General features: G+C 36.0%; 2 protein-coding genes across 2 annotated transcripts in view; both read right to left on the bottom strand.

The window, feature by feature from the left end:
• Positions 1-8877, bottom strand: part of LOC109352571 (GABA transporter 1-like) — a 16986-nt gene extending 8109 nt beyond the window's left edge. The window contains exons 1-7 of the mRNA XM_019594663.1: positions 8608-8877; positions 8086-8183; positions 7164-7350; positions 6945-7078; positions 6586-6819; positions 5662-6159; positions 5472-5477 (exon numbers count right to left, since the gene is read on the bottom strand). Of these exons, the coding sequence (XP_019450208.1) occupies positions 5779-6159; positions 6586-6819; positions 6945-7078; positions 7164-7350; positions 8086-8183; positions 8608-8851 (1278 nt within the window). The 5' untranslated portion in view covers positions 8852-8877 and the 3' untranslated portion in view covers positions 5472-5477; positions 5662-5778. The remainder of the gene's footprint in view (positions 1-5471; positions 5478-5661; positions 6160-6585; positions 6820-6944; positions 7079-7163; positions 7351-8085; positions 8184-8607) is intronic.
• On the bottom strand, positions 9219-13102 carry LOC109352745 (GABA transporter 1-like). The gene is made up of 7 exons (XM_019594937.1): positions 12912-13102; positions 12246-12476; positions 11724-11821; positions 10802-10988; positions 10583-10716; positions 10224-10457; positions 9219-9797 (listed from the first exon to the last, which is right to left on the bottom strand). Exons 1-7 carry the CDS (start codon positions 13042-13044, stop codon positions 9417-9419), a joined length of 1398 nt encoding a protein of 465 aa, XP_019450482.1. The 5' UTR covers positions 13045-13102; the 3' UTR covers positions 9219-9416.

Here is a 13730-nt window from a genome sequence, read left to right as displayed (position 1 = left end):
GGTTATCTTTTTGATAATGTCAAAAGGGGGAGAAAGGTTGTTTTGTTATTTCTTGATTGTGCAGGTTGATCATAATAACAGCTTCCAATATATATGCGCATCATATCAACCATGCCAACACAATCTTCAAGCTTATTCATCAAGCAATTGTTATTTCAATTGATGAACTTGATGTAGTGTTTGTCATCATCAAAAAGGGGGAGATTGAAAGTGTGCTTGTCAAGAGGAACACTTTGGAAAGCTCTCCTTGAATGTCATGGTTTTGATGAGGACAACTTGTGCCTATAAGAGCTTGAAGATCATCAACAAATCAGCGTGCTTAAGTCTTTATTTGGTACTAGGCTTAGAATAGATTCTAGTTTAAGTTAAATCAAGCCTTAAGGCATCTAATACATGTCTCATATGCATATATCTTTTAAATCATTCCATCCATGAGATATGTCATTCATAATATGTTCATGCATTACATAAATACATGTATATGTGCATTCCAGGCATAAACTAAGTGTTAAAAATGTATTATCTAAGTGCATAACGTATTCAATGTTTTGTATTTAAAAATACACATTTTAATTGCTGTTAATCGATTAACCAATCCTTTAATCGATTAACCCAACTGCTGTGTAAAGTGTTTGCTACTGGAACACATTTTTAAAATGCCATCACTTTCGCCTTCTTTCAATAAAACAGAGGATTGGTTTTCTCTTTTCTTTCTTTTCTTGGTTAGGTTATTTCCCATAACCTAACAATTGGTCCGACCTGCCATCACTTTCGCCTTCTTCGGTGCTTCATGTGACTACTACATATGGAGTCTCGCATCACTTTCGTGGAATGCACCTTAACTACACACGACGAAGACATAGCTGACCTCAAAGGAGGCATTCAGAGGGTGGAAGCACTCATGACCCATATGATGCAGCAAGTGGAGCGACTGCAAAAAGATTCTTCTGATAGCAACTCGACCAGCCATAACGAATCCAAAGTGAATCTTGAGCCACGTGTCTGGACCAAGAAAGTTGAATTAGCAGTGTTTGATGGGGCAGACCCATTATCTTGGATAGCTAGGGCTGGAATTTTTTTCGAAGCGCATCAGGTGTAGAAGGAAGAGCGGATTCTATTGGCCTTCATTAGCATGGAAGGGGAAGCAATACACTGGTATCGCTTCATTAGAAGGCACAAGCCATCCCTTTCTTGGAATTCTTTAATTTCTCTCTTGCTTCAATGCTTTGGGGAAGATAGGAAGGGCAACATTTTTGAGCGATTAAAAACTCTGAAACAAGAAGGGACTATTGATGATTACCTACGGGAATTCGAAATCCTGGTGGCCCAACTCACAGCTCCCTCCAAAGAACAGTTGCTGGGTTATTTCCTGGGAGGCCTACAACTAGAGATTTGTTGCTGAGTACATTCTTTCCGGTCAACTGATGTGTTACATGCCATGGAGATTGCATGTGATATGGAAGAAGAGATCCGCTTTGCTCAAGGACAACCACTACATCAGAGGGGTTCGTTTCCCCCATGCAGTCAGAACAGAGGTGGAATTATGGCCAGTGTTCCGACGGGGTAATCTTCTACTGCGACAAGAAATTACAACACCCCCAGACACGTACATCCAATATGGGGGCAAGGAATGTCTTGACCAGGCCAAAGAGTGGATCATCTTTTGGGTCGAATAACCTTCACTCTAGTAGTATGGGTACGACTTCAAGGAATAGGGGTGCCAGACAGTTGCCACATGCCGAATTTTTTAAACGGAAGGAGGAAGGCAGGTGTTTTAGGTGTGGACTAGCTTACGGGTTTGGACATAAATGCCCAGAAGGGAGCTTGCGGGTTACTATTTTTGGGGTGGACGAAGAAGGAAGCATGACCGAGAAAGAAGTACAAGAAGCAGAGGATAATCATGAGGCCACGGGGGAAGATTACCAATGCCAATGGATGGAACTATCTCAGTTGATCACAGGGAACTCTACCCCACCAAAACCCATGAAATTATGGGGACATGTGAATGGCGTTTGGGTTACCATCCTCATTGATAGTGGTGCTAGTCACAACTTTGTCACTAAAGATTTGGTCTCATAGATGGGTTGGAGATTCAACCTACCAGGAGTTTTGGGGTTCAGATGGGGAACGGGCAACGACAAGAGTCGCAGGGATACTGTCAAAACCTAAATTTAGAAATGCAATGTTATGTCTACAAAAGGGATTTTTTCTTGTTTGACCTTGGTGGTGTAGATGTCATCCTCAGAATGACATGGTTGGCTTCACTAGGAGAGGTGCACCATAATTGGAAGATGCTAACCACGTCCTTTCTTTTTCAGGGATCAACAATCTGCATTCAGGGAGACAATAACATGTAGAAGATTGGTTTTCCCGCGAGGTTTTTTGGACAGGTTTCCAAGGCAGAGGTTGCAACCATGCTGATCTTCTACTCCCGTTTGCTCCAAGATCAGAAAGGAGGAATTCAGAGGGAGGAGCGGAACCTGGACCGTCTTCAAATTAGTCAATTACAAAAGTTATGAAAAATTCCAGACCGTCCTTGCTAAATCGGCATGCCTTTCTCCATGCATATATGTAGATCACAAAATCCCCCTCAAGGAAGGAGTGGGGCCCATAAATGTCCGCCCTTATAGTACCCACATTTACAGAAGAATGAGATTGAGAAACAAGTTGCGGATATGTTAGAGGAGGGCATAATTCGAACAAGCAACAATCCATACTCCAGTCCCGTGATTCTAGTGAAAAAGAAAGATGGTAGTTGGCGATTTTGCGTAGATTATGGAGCACTAAATAAAGTGACAATTCCATATAAGTTTCCCATCCCCATCATAAAGGAGTTATTGGATGAACTTTTCGGGGCCGCATATATTTCCACGATCGATTTAAAGGCTGGATATCACCAGATCCGAATGAGCACCGAAGATATTCCCAAAACAACATTTCGAACGCATCAAGGCCACTATGAATTCCTCGTTATGCCTTTTGGTCTTACTAATGCTCCCTCCACCTTTCAGTGAGCCATGAATTCTATATTACAACCCTTCCTACGAAAATTCGTGCTAGTGTTTTTGATGACATATTGGTGTATAGTAAGGATTGGAAGAGCCATCTAGAGCACTTGAGTGAGGTATTGCATACACTCCACCATCACAGTTTCTTTGCCAATCGAAAGAAATGTAGTTTGGGCAGAACTACCATTGATTACTTAGGGCATTTGATTTCACAAGAGGGAGTGTTGATGGATCCTAAGAAGGTGGATACAATATCACAATGGCCTATACCCAACTCCATTAAAGCCTTAAGGGGATTTCTGGGTTTAATTGGTTACTATAGGAATTTTGTGAGAAATTATGGGAAGATTGCTAAGCCTCTAACCGATTTGCGGAAGAAGGGAGCTTTTAACTGGAATTCGGCAGCAACAAAGGCCTTTAAAGTGCTCAAAGAAGCACTTACCCAGTCTCTCGTTCTAGCTTTTCCAGATTTTAAAGAACCATTCTCCATTGAATGTGATGCGTGTAGAACAGGATTAAGGGTCGTTTTAATGCAAGGGAAACGACCTCTAACATACTTCATTAAAGGATTATCAAACTCAACTCTGGGAAAATTAGTTTATGAGAAGGAGTTAATGACATTGGTCCTAGCAATTCAGCATTGGAGACCTTACCTTCTGGGCAGAAGATTCACAGTGTTCACTGACCAAAAGAGTTTGAGGTACTTACTAGAACAACGGATCACCACTCAAAATCAACAGAACTGGTTGGCAAAATTGTTGGGATATGATTTCGATATTGTATACAAGACATGGGCTACAAACAAGGCGGCTGATGCATTGTCAAGAATGCACGAGGACAAAGAGCTGCGAGTTTTATCTAGACCGTGTTAGCAGGACATCAACCAAATTGATGAGGAGGTTAGGTTCGATCCCATGTTGTTCAAAATCATTGAGAAGTAGAAAACAAACTAGACTCTCACCCTTCGTACACCTTAGAGAATGAGAGATTATATTATAAGGGAAAGTTGGTGTTATCATCAAATTCGGTGTGGATTCCGAAACTCTTGCAAGAATTTCATACAACCCCAACCGGAGGGCACTCATGCATTTTTATAACTCACAGACGGTTGGCTCAATCTATCTTTTGGAGAGGAATGAAAAAATTAGTAATGGATTTCATAGCAGCGTGTCACACGTGCCAACGTAACAAATATCAGGCAACGTCACCAATGAGGTTGCTACAACCTCTACTAGTTCCTAATGCTGTATGGGAAGAAATCAGCATGGATTTCATCATTGGGCTTCCTAAGTCAAAGGGGTATGATGCACTTTTGGTGGTAATTGATCGGCTCAGCAAGTATGGGCATTTTATTTTGATTAAGCACCCTTATTCGGCATATTCTATTGCAGAAATATTCATCAGATAAGTGGTTAGATTGCATGGCATTCCTATTTCTATTGTGAGTGATAGAGACCCCACCTTTTTAAGTAATTTATGTCAAGAGATTTTCAAGTTATAGGGGACTAAATTGAAGATGAGCACAACCTATCATCCTGAAACGGATGGACAAACTGAGGTTTTTAAATCGCACATTGGAGACATACTTGCGGTGTTTTAGTTATGAACAACCGAAGACATGGATCGACTTCATTCCTTGGGCCGAATATTGGTATAATTCCAGCTTCCATACGACGGCTCAGAATACTCCATTTGAAATTGTTTATGGCAGACCCCCTCCGAACATAACTAGATTCATACCTAGGGAGACGTTGGTGGAAGTAGTGGCATAGGACTTGATGGATAGAGATGAAGCTTTGAAGCAGTTAAAACACCATTTGGAAAGGGCACGAAACCACATGGTGAAACATGCCAATGCTCATAGACGCGATCATGATGTCAAGGTGGGAGATTGGGTCTATCTCAAAATTAGACCACATCGCCAAGGCTCAATGCCCACGAGGTTGCGTCCTAAACTAGCTGCTAGATTCTAGTCCTAATTGATCATGATGTCAAGGATCATGATGTCAAGGAGGCAACGTGGGAGAATATGGCTGTGATTAAAGACCAATTCCCCGATTTCAACCGTGAGGACAAGGTTCATTCTTTGGAAGGGGGTATGGTTAGGGATCAAAATAGACCCACTTGGAAGGTCTATTCGAGGAGGAAGAGAACATGGACTAGTGGTAGTAGGCCTATTAGGACTGCCCTGGAGTCTGGGGATATTGGGCCTAGTCCTAATTGATAGTTTTGGTCTTGGGTCTGTTTGGGGCTAGTCTAATTAGTTATTAGGATTTGAATAGTTTAAGGGAATGGAGTATCTCCTAGTATAAGGAGATAAATTATCTCCTCCTGCTAGTGAAATCATGAAATGTGTCATGTTTTATCATTTTCTATAAAACTATTTTTAAAAATAAACAAAATAGCACACATGTCACATTTTTACTGGTCAGAGGAAATAAATTATCTCCTATGAGGTGATACATTATTCTCATAGTTTAAATAAGAGGTTTCTCATGAGATTAGAGGCGGGTTTTAATAAATTGAATAAGGATTAAGGGTTCACCCTTGTAAGAAGGTTTCCTTCTTGTTTTCCAGCATTCTTTCAATAAAACAGAGGATTCTTTTTCTCTTTTCTTTCTTTTCTTGGTTAGGGTATTTCCCATAACCTTACAATACTTAACTTTGCTTCTGCCACCTATATGTGGAAGATGAGACTTCTAAAAGATGTGTACCAAGCATATTCCTATACAATTCAAGAATCATTGATGTTTATGTATTTCTATCAATTTTATACATCAGCGAATAAGCGATATGTTTTGGCATCAAGAACAATCTGTCTAACTGATGCAATTGCCCCTACGCCAACCAAAACAGAGGATGCTGATGCTATAAATGTGTTCAACCAAAAGATTAGGCTGGTTTTTGAGGGCTTGAAAGTCAAATTGTAGAAAACCATTGGCAAAATGAAGTCAAGAGGAATGCACCCAAATGCACCAAATATGGCTAATATATCTCCAAAGAATGGCAACATGGCTGCCAAAACTGTGGCTATGATCACAGATAATGACCGAGACAACAACCTTGGCACAACATTCCTGACCGAAAATTCTCCCTTTTTTGGGTCTGCAAAAGCATTTTCTAACAACTCATTTGTTGGTTGCAAGTAGACCTGTGACATCACAATGTAGTTATTGATCAAGAAATTTTGCAAAATTAAATGCACTTTACTATCAAGTACAATTGCAAGCTACTGTACTAGACTAGCATCGATATGCAATGTTGCCCGATAGTGGAGACCTTTGTGTTTTGGTGACTTTCGACTAATATGGAACACACGATTGATCAATCTTTGACTTAATTGATCAAAGACTAATCTAGCGAACAAATGACCAATCATAAAACAATTTGCAAAATGGCTAAATCCAAAGTTGATCAATTAAGTTCAAGATGGAAGATTCCTGAATGGTGTTTTAGATTGATCAAGAATCACCAAAGTTATGAAAGTCTAAAGGTAGAGAATCCAAATCCTAGCTAACAAGATCAGATGTCAACTTTTCGACACCGGGACAAATAATCACCAATCAGCTGTTCTTACCACAGTCACTGCCATTGCTTGTAGAAGGATGAATAGATTAGTCATCAAAAGAAACCAAGTGGGCAACAAAGGCTTCATCTCATGCATGAAGTTAGAGAGAATAGTTCCCTGAGCCTTATTGCCAAATGCCCAATAACCTGAGATGCTAACACTAAAAAAAGTTGTGATAATAACAAAGTAACATATACATAGTCCTTTCAACATTTTGCCCTTTACAGGAGGTGCTATAGTTGCCTGCAAATTTGTAAAACAAATGTCCAATTTAAGATAAAAGGTTGAGTAATGTTTCCATATTCAAAACTTGTTTAGTTTAAAATCTAATATATATCCTCAACAAATCAATAACATGATAAATTAACCTGTATTTCTGGAATTATTCCACAAGCATAGGCAGTAGAAATGATTGAAATACCATTGAAGAGACCAAAAAGTTGATCAATTTCAGGACCCTTTAATGAATAACTTCTAGTGGTGGGTGCATTCTTTGAGTGGCCTGTGATAGATGCAAACAATGAATCAAGTACATTAAAAATTTATAAAATTTTGCTTAGATTAACATTGTATTTTTCTTTCCTTACCAATGTATATAGATCCCACAGTGATACATGTGCCATAAGTCATACAAAGAAATAGAGAAATCAAATTGATGTGCCTAAGGGAATGAAAGGATGGTATCTGAGCCAAAACTAGTGTTATGCCCCCACATATAGTGATAAAGTGGTATAGCTTCATTGGTCCATGAGGGTTGTAGAGCAAGTAAATGTACTGCATAGTAAACATAGTAGTTTCTCAATCAATCTTGGTAATGTATCCTCTCACATGCTTATTCTTGTAATATGGTCATGGAAAGAAGATAAGATACAATAAAGTTTATTGAGAGGATCTTCATTTAATATGTGAAGGGTGTGTTAAGGGAACAAATATTTATTGTCCCAGATCCTGTTTCATGTTATGTCTCCGATAAATAATAATGAAATAAAAAACAGAAATAATAATAAATATTTTAAAAAATTTAATTAACATGACATGTTTTCATTGTAACGGCATATTATATGAGATAAGATTTGAGATATCAGGTCGATAATCATGTTAATCCCTTAGCATATATCCTATGGCAAGAAAAAAGAACAAATATAAAAGGTAGATAAATAAAATGTTGTGATTAATATCTGACACTCTCATAGCATATGAATAATGTGCTATTCCAATATTAGAGTGTGGCTGAGATAGAGTAATTCAGCTAAAGTTTTACTATATCACATTATTCATCTCTTATATAATAAGCAGTCCTTAACCATTGCTTTAAGCATTGTGTGCCACAAGTGTGAACACCAATTTTATAAGGTTCTTAAAGGAAATGTTTAAATAATTGACAGACAAATGATATCCATAAATGAGGTATGTACAATTTGTGAAATTTGATGCATATAAGTGTGTAAGTGTGTGTCTCTTTTACACAAATCATTTCACAAGCTGCAATGGAAAAAATGAGTAAATGACCTTGAGGCTCAACCCTCCTACAAGAGGACCAGTAATCACTGCACCAAAGCATATGGCAAATTGAAGAGGACCCACATAAAATTTTGCCCATCCCGGTCCTGCAACAATTTTGTTTTATAACATCAACTTTTACCATCCACTATGAAATAATATGGATAAGGAAAAATAAATATCTTCTATTTAATGGGCAATGAGTATTATATGAGAGGAAATATCACAAGAATAATTTTCACTTAATTGATATATGAGAATATTGTATTAGATAAATCATATTAGCTACACAAGTTATAATTAGAAATCAATACGTCATAAAAAAAGTTACAATATGTCATATGATAGAATTATGGCTTAAGTATTTTAGATATGTGTAAAGGAGAGCAATATAAGTCATAGTAAAAAGAGTAAGTAAATCAAATAGAAGTTATTCTAAATCTTAGAGGAAGAGGCTGAATACAAATAATTTATGATAAAACATTATAATAGTGTTCGAAACATTTAATTGACAACATAAAATATATTCACCTAAAATGTCTCTAGCCATATCCCGAAAGCGAAGCTGGCGACGCCCAAGGTGTGCATGATGTTCCAAGACAGCAGATAAAAGGTTATATGAATAGAAAGTGGTAAGTGCTGCAAGGGTTAACCAAACCACTCCTCCAACCCAACCCATGAGAGTGAATGAGAATGGAAGAGTTAGAAGCACAGGACCCACTATAGATGTTGTTAAGTGATATCCACTGTGCCACCATGATCCTATACATATCATATCTTAATTAATTGGTTAACTTCAAACCCTTTCCTCATCTTCTTGTGCATTATTACCGCTAAGTCTTCATGATCATGATGTGAGTACAACTATTCTAAAAAGTGTACCAATCCATGTGAATGATCACAAAAATATTTAATTATTATGTTTTTAACTTAAATATATATTTTCAACCAATCATATGAAGTAATATATAAAGTGGTACATGAAGTAATATACTTTTGTTTAGGAAATAAATTATCTCCTATGAGGTGATACATTATTCTCATAGTTTAAATAAGAGGTTTCTCATGAGATTAGAGGCGGGTTTTAATAAATTGAATAAGGATTAAGGGTTCACCCTTGTAAGAAGGTTTCCTTCTTGTTTTCCAGCATTCTTTCAATAAAACAGAGGATTCTTTTTCTCTTTTCTTTCTTTTCTTGGTTAGGGTATTTCCCATAACCTTACAATACTTAACTTTGCTTCTGCCACCTATATGTGGAAGATGAGACTTCTAAAAGATGTGTACCAAGCATATTCCTATACAATTCAAGAATCATTGATGTTTATGTATTTCTATCAATTTTATACATCAGCGAATAAGCGATATGTTTTGGCATCAAGAACAATCTGTCTAACTGATGCAATTGCCCCTACGCCAACCAAAACAGAGGATGCTGATGCTATAAATGTGTTCAACCAAAAGATTAGGCTGGTTTTTGAGGGCTTGAAAGTCAAATTGTAGAAAACCATTGGCAAAATGAAGTCAAGAGGAATGCACCCAAATGCACCAAATATGGCTAATATATCTCCAAAGAATGGCAACATGGCTGCCAAAACTGTGGCTATGATCACAGATAATGACCGAGACAACAACCTTGGCACAACATTCCTGACCGAAAATTCTCCCTTTTTTGGGTCTGCAAAAGCATTTTCTAACAACTCATTTGTTGGTTGCAAGTAGACCTGTGACATCACAATGTAGTTATTGATCAAGAAATTTTGCAAAATTAAATGCACTTTACTATCAAGTACAATTGCAAGCTACTGTACTAGACTAGCATCGATATGCAATGTTGCCCGATAGTGGAGACCTTTGTGTTTTGGTGACTTTCGACTAATATGGAACACACGATTGATCAATCTTTGACTTAATTGATCAAAGACTAATCTAGCGAACAAATGACCAATCATAAAACAATTTGCAAAATGGCTAAATCCAAAGTTGATCAATTAAGTTCAAGATGGAAGATTCCTGAATGGTGTTTTAGATTGATCAAGAATCACCAAAGTTATGAAAGTCTAAAGGTAGAGAATCCAAATCCTAGCTAACAAGATCAGATGTCAACTTTTCGACACCGGGACAAATAATCACCAATCAGCTGTTCTTACCACAGTCACTGCCATTGCTTGTAGAAGGATGAATAGATTAGTCATCAAAAGAAACCAAGTGGGCAACAAAGGCTTCATCTCATGCATGAAGTTAGAGAGAATAGTTCCCTGAGCCTTATTGCCAAATGCCCAATAACCTGAGATGCTAACACTAAAAAAAGTTGTGATAATAACAAAGTAACATATACATAGTCCTTTCAACATTTTGCCCTTTACAGGAGGTGCTATAGTTGCCTGCAAATTTGTAAAACAAATGTCCAATTTAAGATAAAAGGTTGAGTAATGTTTCCATATTCAAAACTTGTTTAGTTTAAAATCTAATATATATCCTCAACAAATCAATAACATGATAAATTAACCTGTATTTCTGGAATTATTCCACAAGCATAGGCAGTAGAAATGATTGAAATACCATTGAAGAGACCAAAAAGTTGATCAATTTCAGGACCCTTTAATGAATAACTTCTAGTGGTGGGTGCATTCTTTGAGTGGCCTGTGATAGATGCAAACAATGAATCAAGTACATTAAAAATTTATAAAATTTTGCTTAGATTAACATTGTATTTTTCTTTCCTTACCAATGTATATAGATCCCACAGTGATACATGTGCCATAAGTCATACAAAGAAATAGAGAAATCAAATTGATGTGCCTAAGGGAATGAAAGGATGGTATCTGAGCCAAAACTAGTGTTATGCCCCCACATATAGTGATAAAGTGGTATAGCTTCATTGGTCCATGAGGGTTGTAGAGCAAGTAAATGTACTGCATAGTAAACATAGTAGTTTCTCAATCAATCTTGGTAATGTATCCTCTCACATGCTTATTCTTGTAATATGGTCATGGAAAGAAGATAAGATACAATAAAGTTTATTGAGAGGATCTTCATTTAATATGTGAAGGGTGTGTTAAGGGAACAAATATTTATTGTCCCAGATCCTGTTTCATGTTATGTCTCCGATAAATAATAATGAAATAAAAAACAGAAATAATAATAAATATTTTAAAAAATTTAATTAACATGACATGTTTTCATTGTAACGGCATATTATATGAGATAAGATTTGAGATATCAGGTCGATAATCATGTTAATCCCTTAGCATATATCCTATGGCAAGAAAAAAGAACAAATATAAAAGGTAGATAAATAAAATGTTGTGATTAATATCTGACACTCTCATAGCATATGAATAATGTGCTATTCCAATATTAGAGTGTGGCTGAGATAGAGTAATTCAGCTAAAGTTTTACTATATCACATTATTCATCTCTTATATAATAAGCAGTCCTTAACCATTGCTTTAAGCATTGTGTGCCACAAGTGTGAACACCAATTTTATAAGGTTCTTAAAGGAAATGTTTAAATAATTGACAGACAAATGATATCCATAAATGAGGTATGTACAATTTGTGAAATTTGATGCATATAAGTGTGTAAGTGTGTGTCTCTTTTACACAAATCATTTCACAAGCTGCAATGGAAAAAATGAGTAAATGACCTTGAGGCTCAACCCTCCTACAAGAGGACCAGTAATCACTGCACCAAAGCATATGGCAAATTGAAGAGGACCCACATAAAATTTTGCCCATCCCGGTCCTGCAACAATTTTGTTTTATAACATCAACTTTTACCATCCACTATGAAATAATATGGATAAGGAAAAATAAATATCTTCTATTTAATGGGCAATGAGTATTATATGAGAGGAAATATCACAAGAATAATTTTCACTTAATTGATATATGAGAATATTGTATTAGATAAATCATATTAGCTACACAAGTTATAATTAGAAATCAATACGTCATAAAAAAAGTTACAATATGTCATATGATAGAATTATGGCTTAAGTATTTTAGATATGTGTAAAGGAGAGCAATATAAGTCATAGTAAAAAGAGTAAGTAAATCAAATAGAAGTTATTCTAAATCTTAGAGGAAGAGGCTGAATACAAATAATTTATGATAAAACATTATAATAGTGTTCGAAACATTTAATTGACAACATAAAATATATTCACCTAAAATGTCTCTAGCCATATCCCGAAAGCGAAGCTGGCGACGCCCAAGGTGTGCATGATGTTCCAAGACAGCAGATAAAAGGTTATATGAATAGAAAGTGGTAAGTGCTGCAAGGGTTAACCAAACCACTCCTCCAACCCAACCCATGAGAGTGAATGAGAATGGAAGAGTTAGAAGCACAGGACCCACTATAGATGTTGTTAAGTGATATCCACTGTGCCACCATGATCCTATACATATCATATCTTAATTAATTGGTTAACTTCAAACCCTTTCCTCATCTTCTTGTGCATTATTACCGCTAAGTCTTCATGATCATGATGTGAGTACAACTATTCTAAAAAGTGTACCAATCCATGTGAATGATCACAAAAATATTTAATTATTATGTTTTTAACTTAAATATATATTTTCAACCAATCATATGAAGTAATATATAAAGTGGTACATGAAGTAATATACTTTTGTTTAGACATGATATATTCCCCTTCATAATACATCTTATTCTAAGCAATATATTGTGGTCTCAATTGCAATCTTTTTTGTATTAGTTTTTCCAACTACAATTACAATAACATCGAACATAATTGTGATAAATGTAACATCAATCGTTTTTTTAAAAGATTTATAAGATAGAAGTTAAGTAGAAAAGCATGTATACAAACCTCTGGATTTGAGAACAAACAGAGCTCCAGCATCTAGCTCAACAACATTTGAAGGGTTAACAAAGCCCTTTTCATTATCACTTGGAGATGTAACTTGCTCTTCTTTCATTGAATTATAAGAAGTCGGTTCCATACTTTTTCTGCTTGTGTCAGTTTATGTCCTGTGTTCTAAAGTGCTTTGTTCTATACTCTTCTAATGATAATACTACAATTATTACATCGACATAGAATACTGGACCAGGACGCAAAGATATAAAATATGTGACTAGCATTTAATTAAGTATCTAACATATTTGACCAACTAATATCATTTTGGGTACAACTTGACCTACTAATGTTCTTGTTACTGGTAATAATTCACCTGTTGTTAACAATTTAATTAAGTAAATTAATATTTAGACTTTGAAATTTTAAAACTCGATCCGTAATTTATTCAATAGTTAAGCAAGCTGGCCAATCAAACTAGGTCAAGTTTGACACTTAGATCATCTCCGATAGCAAACAGTACTTTTATTCTTATTAGGTGGATCTCACATGTTATTTTATAATTTATTGTAACTCCTCATGAAATAACAACAACATATATTTTTTCTTACAAAAACAAACATCATTCTTATTCTTATTTGGTCTCGCAACATCTCCATTTTTCTCATGTCATCTATCTATTTCCTCACTTCTCATTGACTAAGAACAACAAAAAATTGTTCTTATTTAAGAACAAAAAATAAAATAACACAGTAGAAAATAGAGTACGAATCTTATTCCATTAAAAACAACCTTACGAACAACCATTATGGTTGCTGTTACGACAGAATAAAA

Source organism: Lupinus angustifolius, chromosome LG07 (assembly GCF_001865875.1).
Source record: "Lupinus angustifolius cultivar Tanjil chromosome LG07, LupAngTanjil_v1.0, whole genome shotgun sequence".
Taxonomy (NCBI): domain Eukaryota; kingdom Viridiplantae; phylum Streptophyta; class Magnoliopsida; order Fabales; family Fabaceae; genus Lupinus; species Lupinus angustifolius.
Note: the sequence above shows the minus strand (reverse complement) of the source record. Positions and strands in the feature narration are given on the sequence as shown.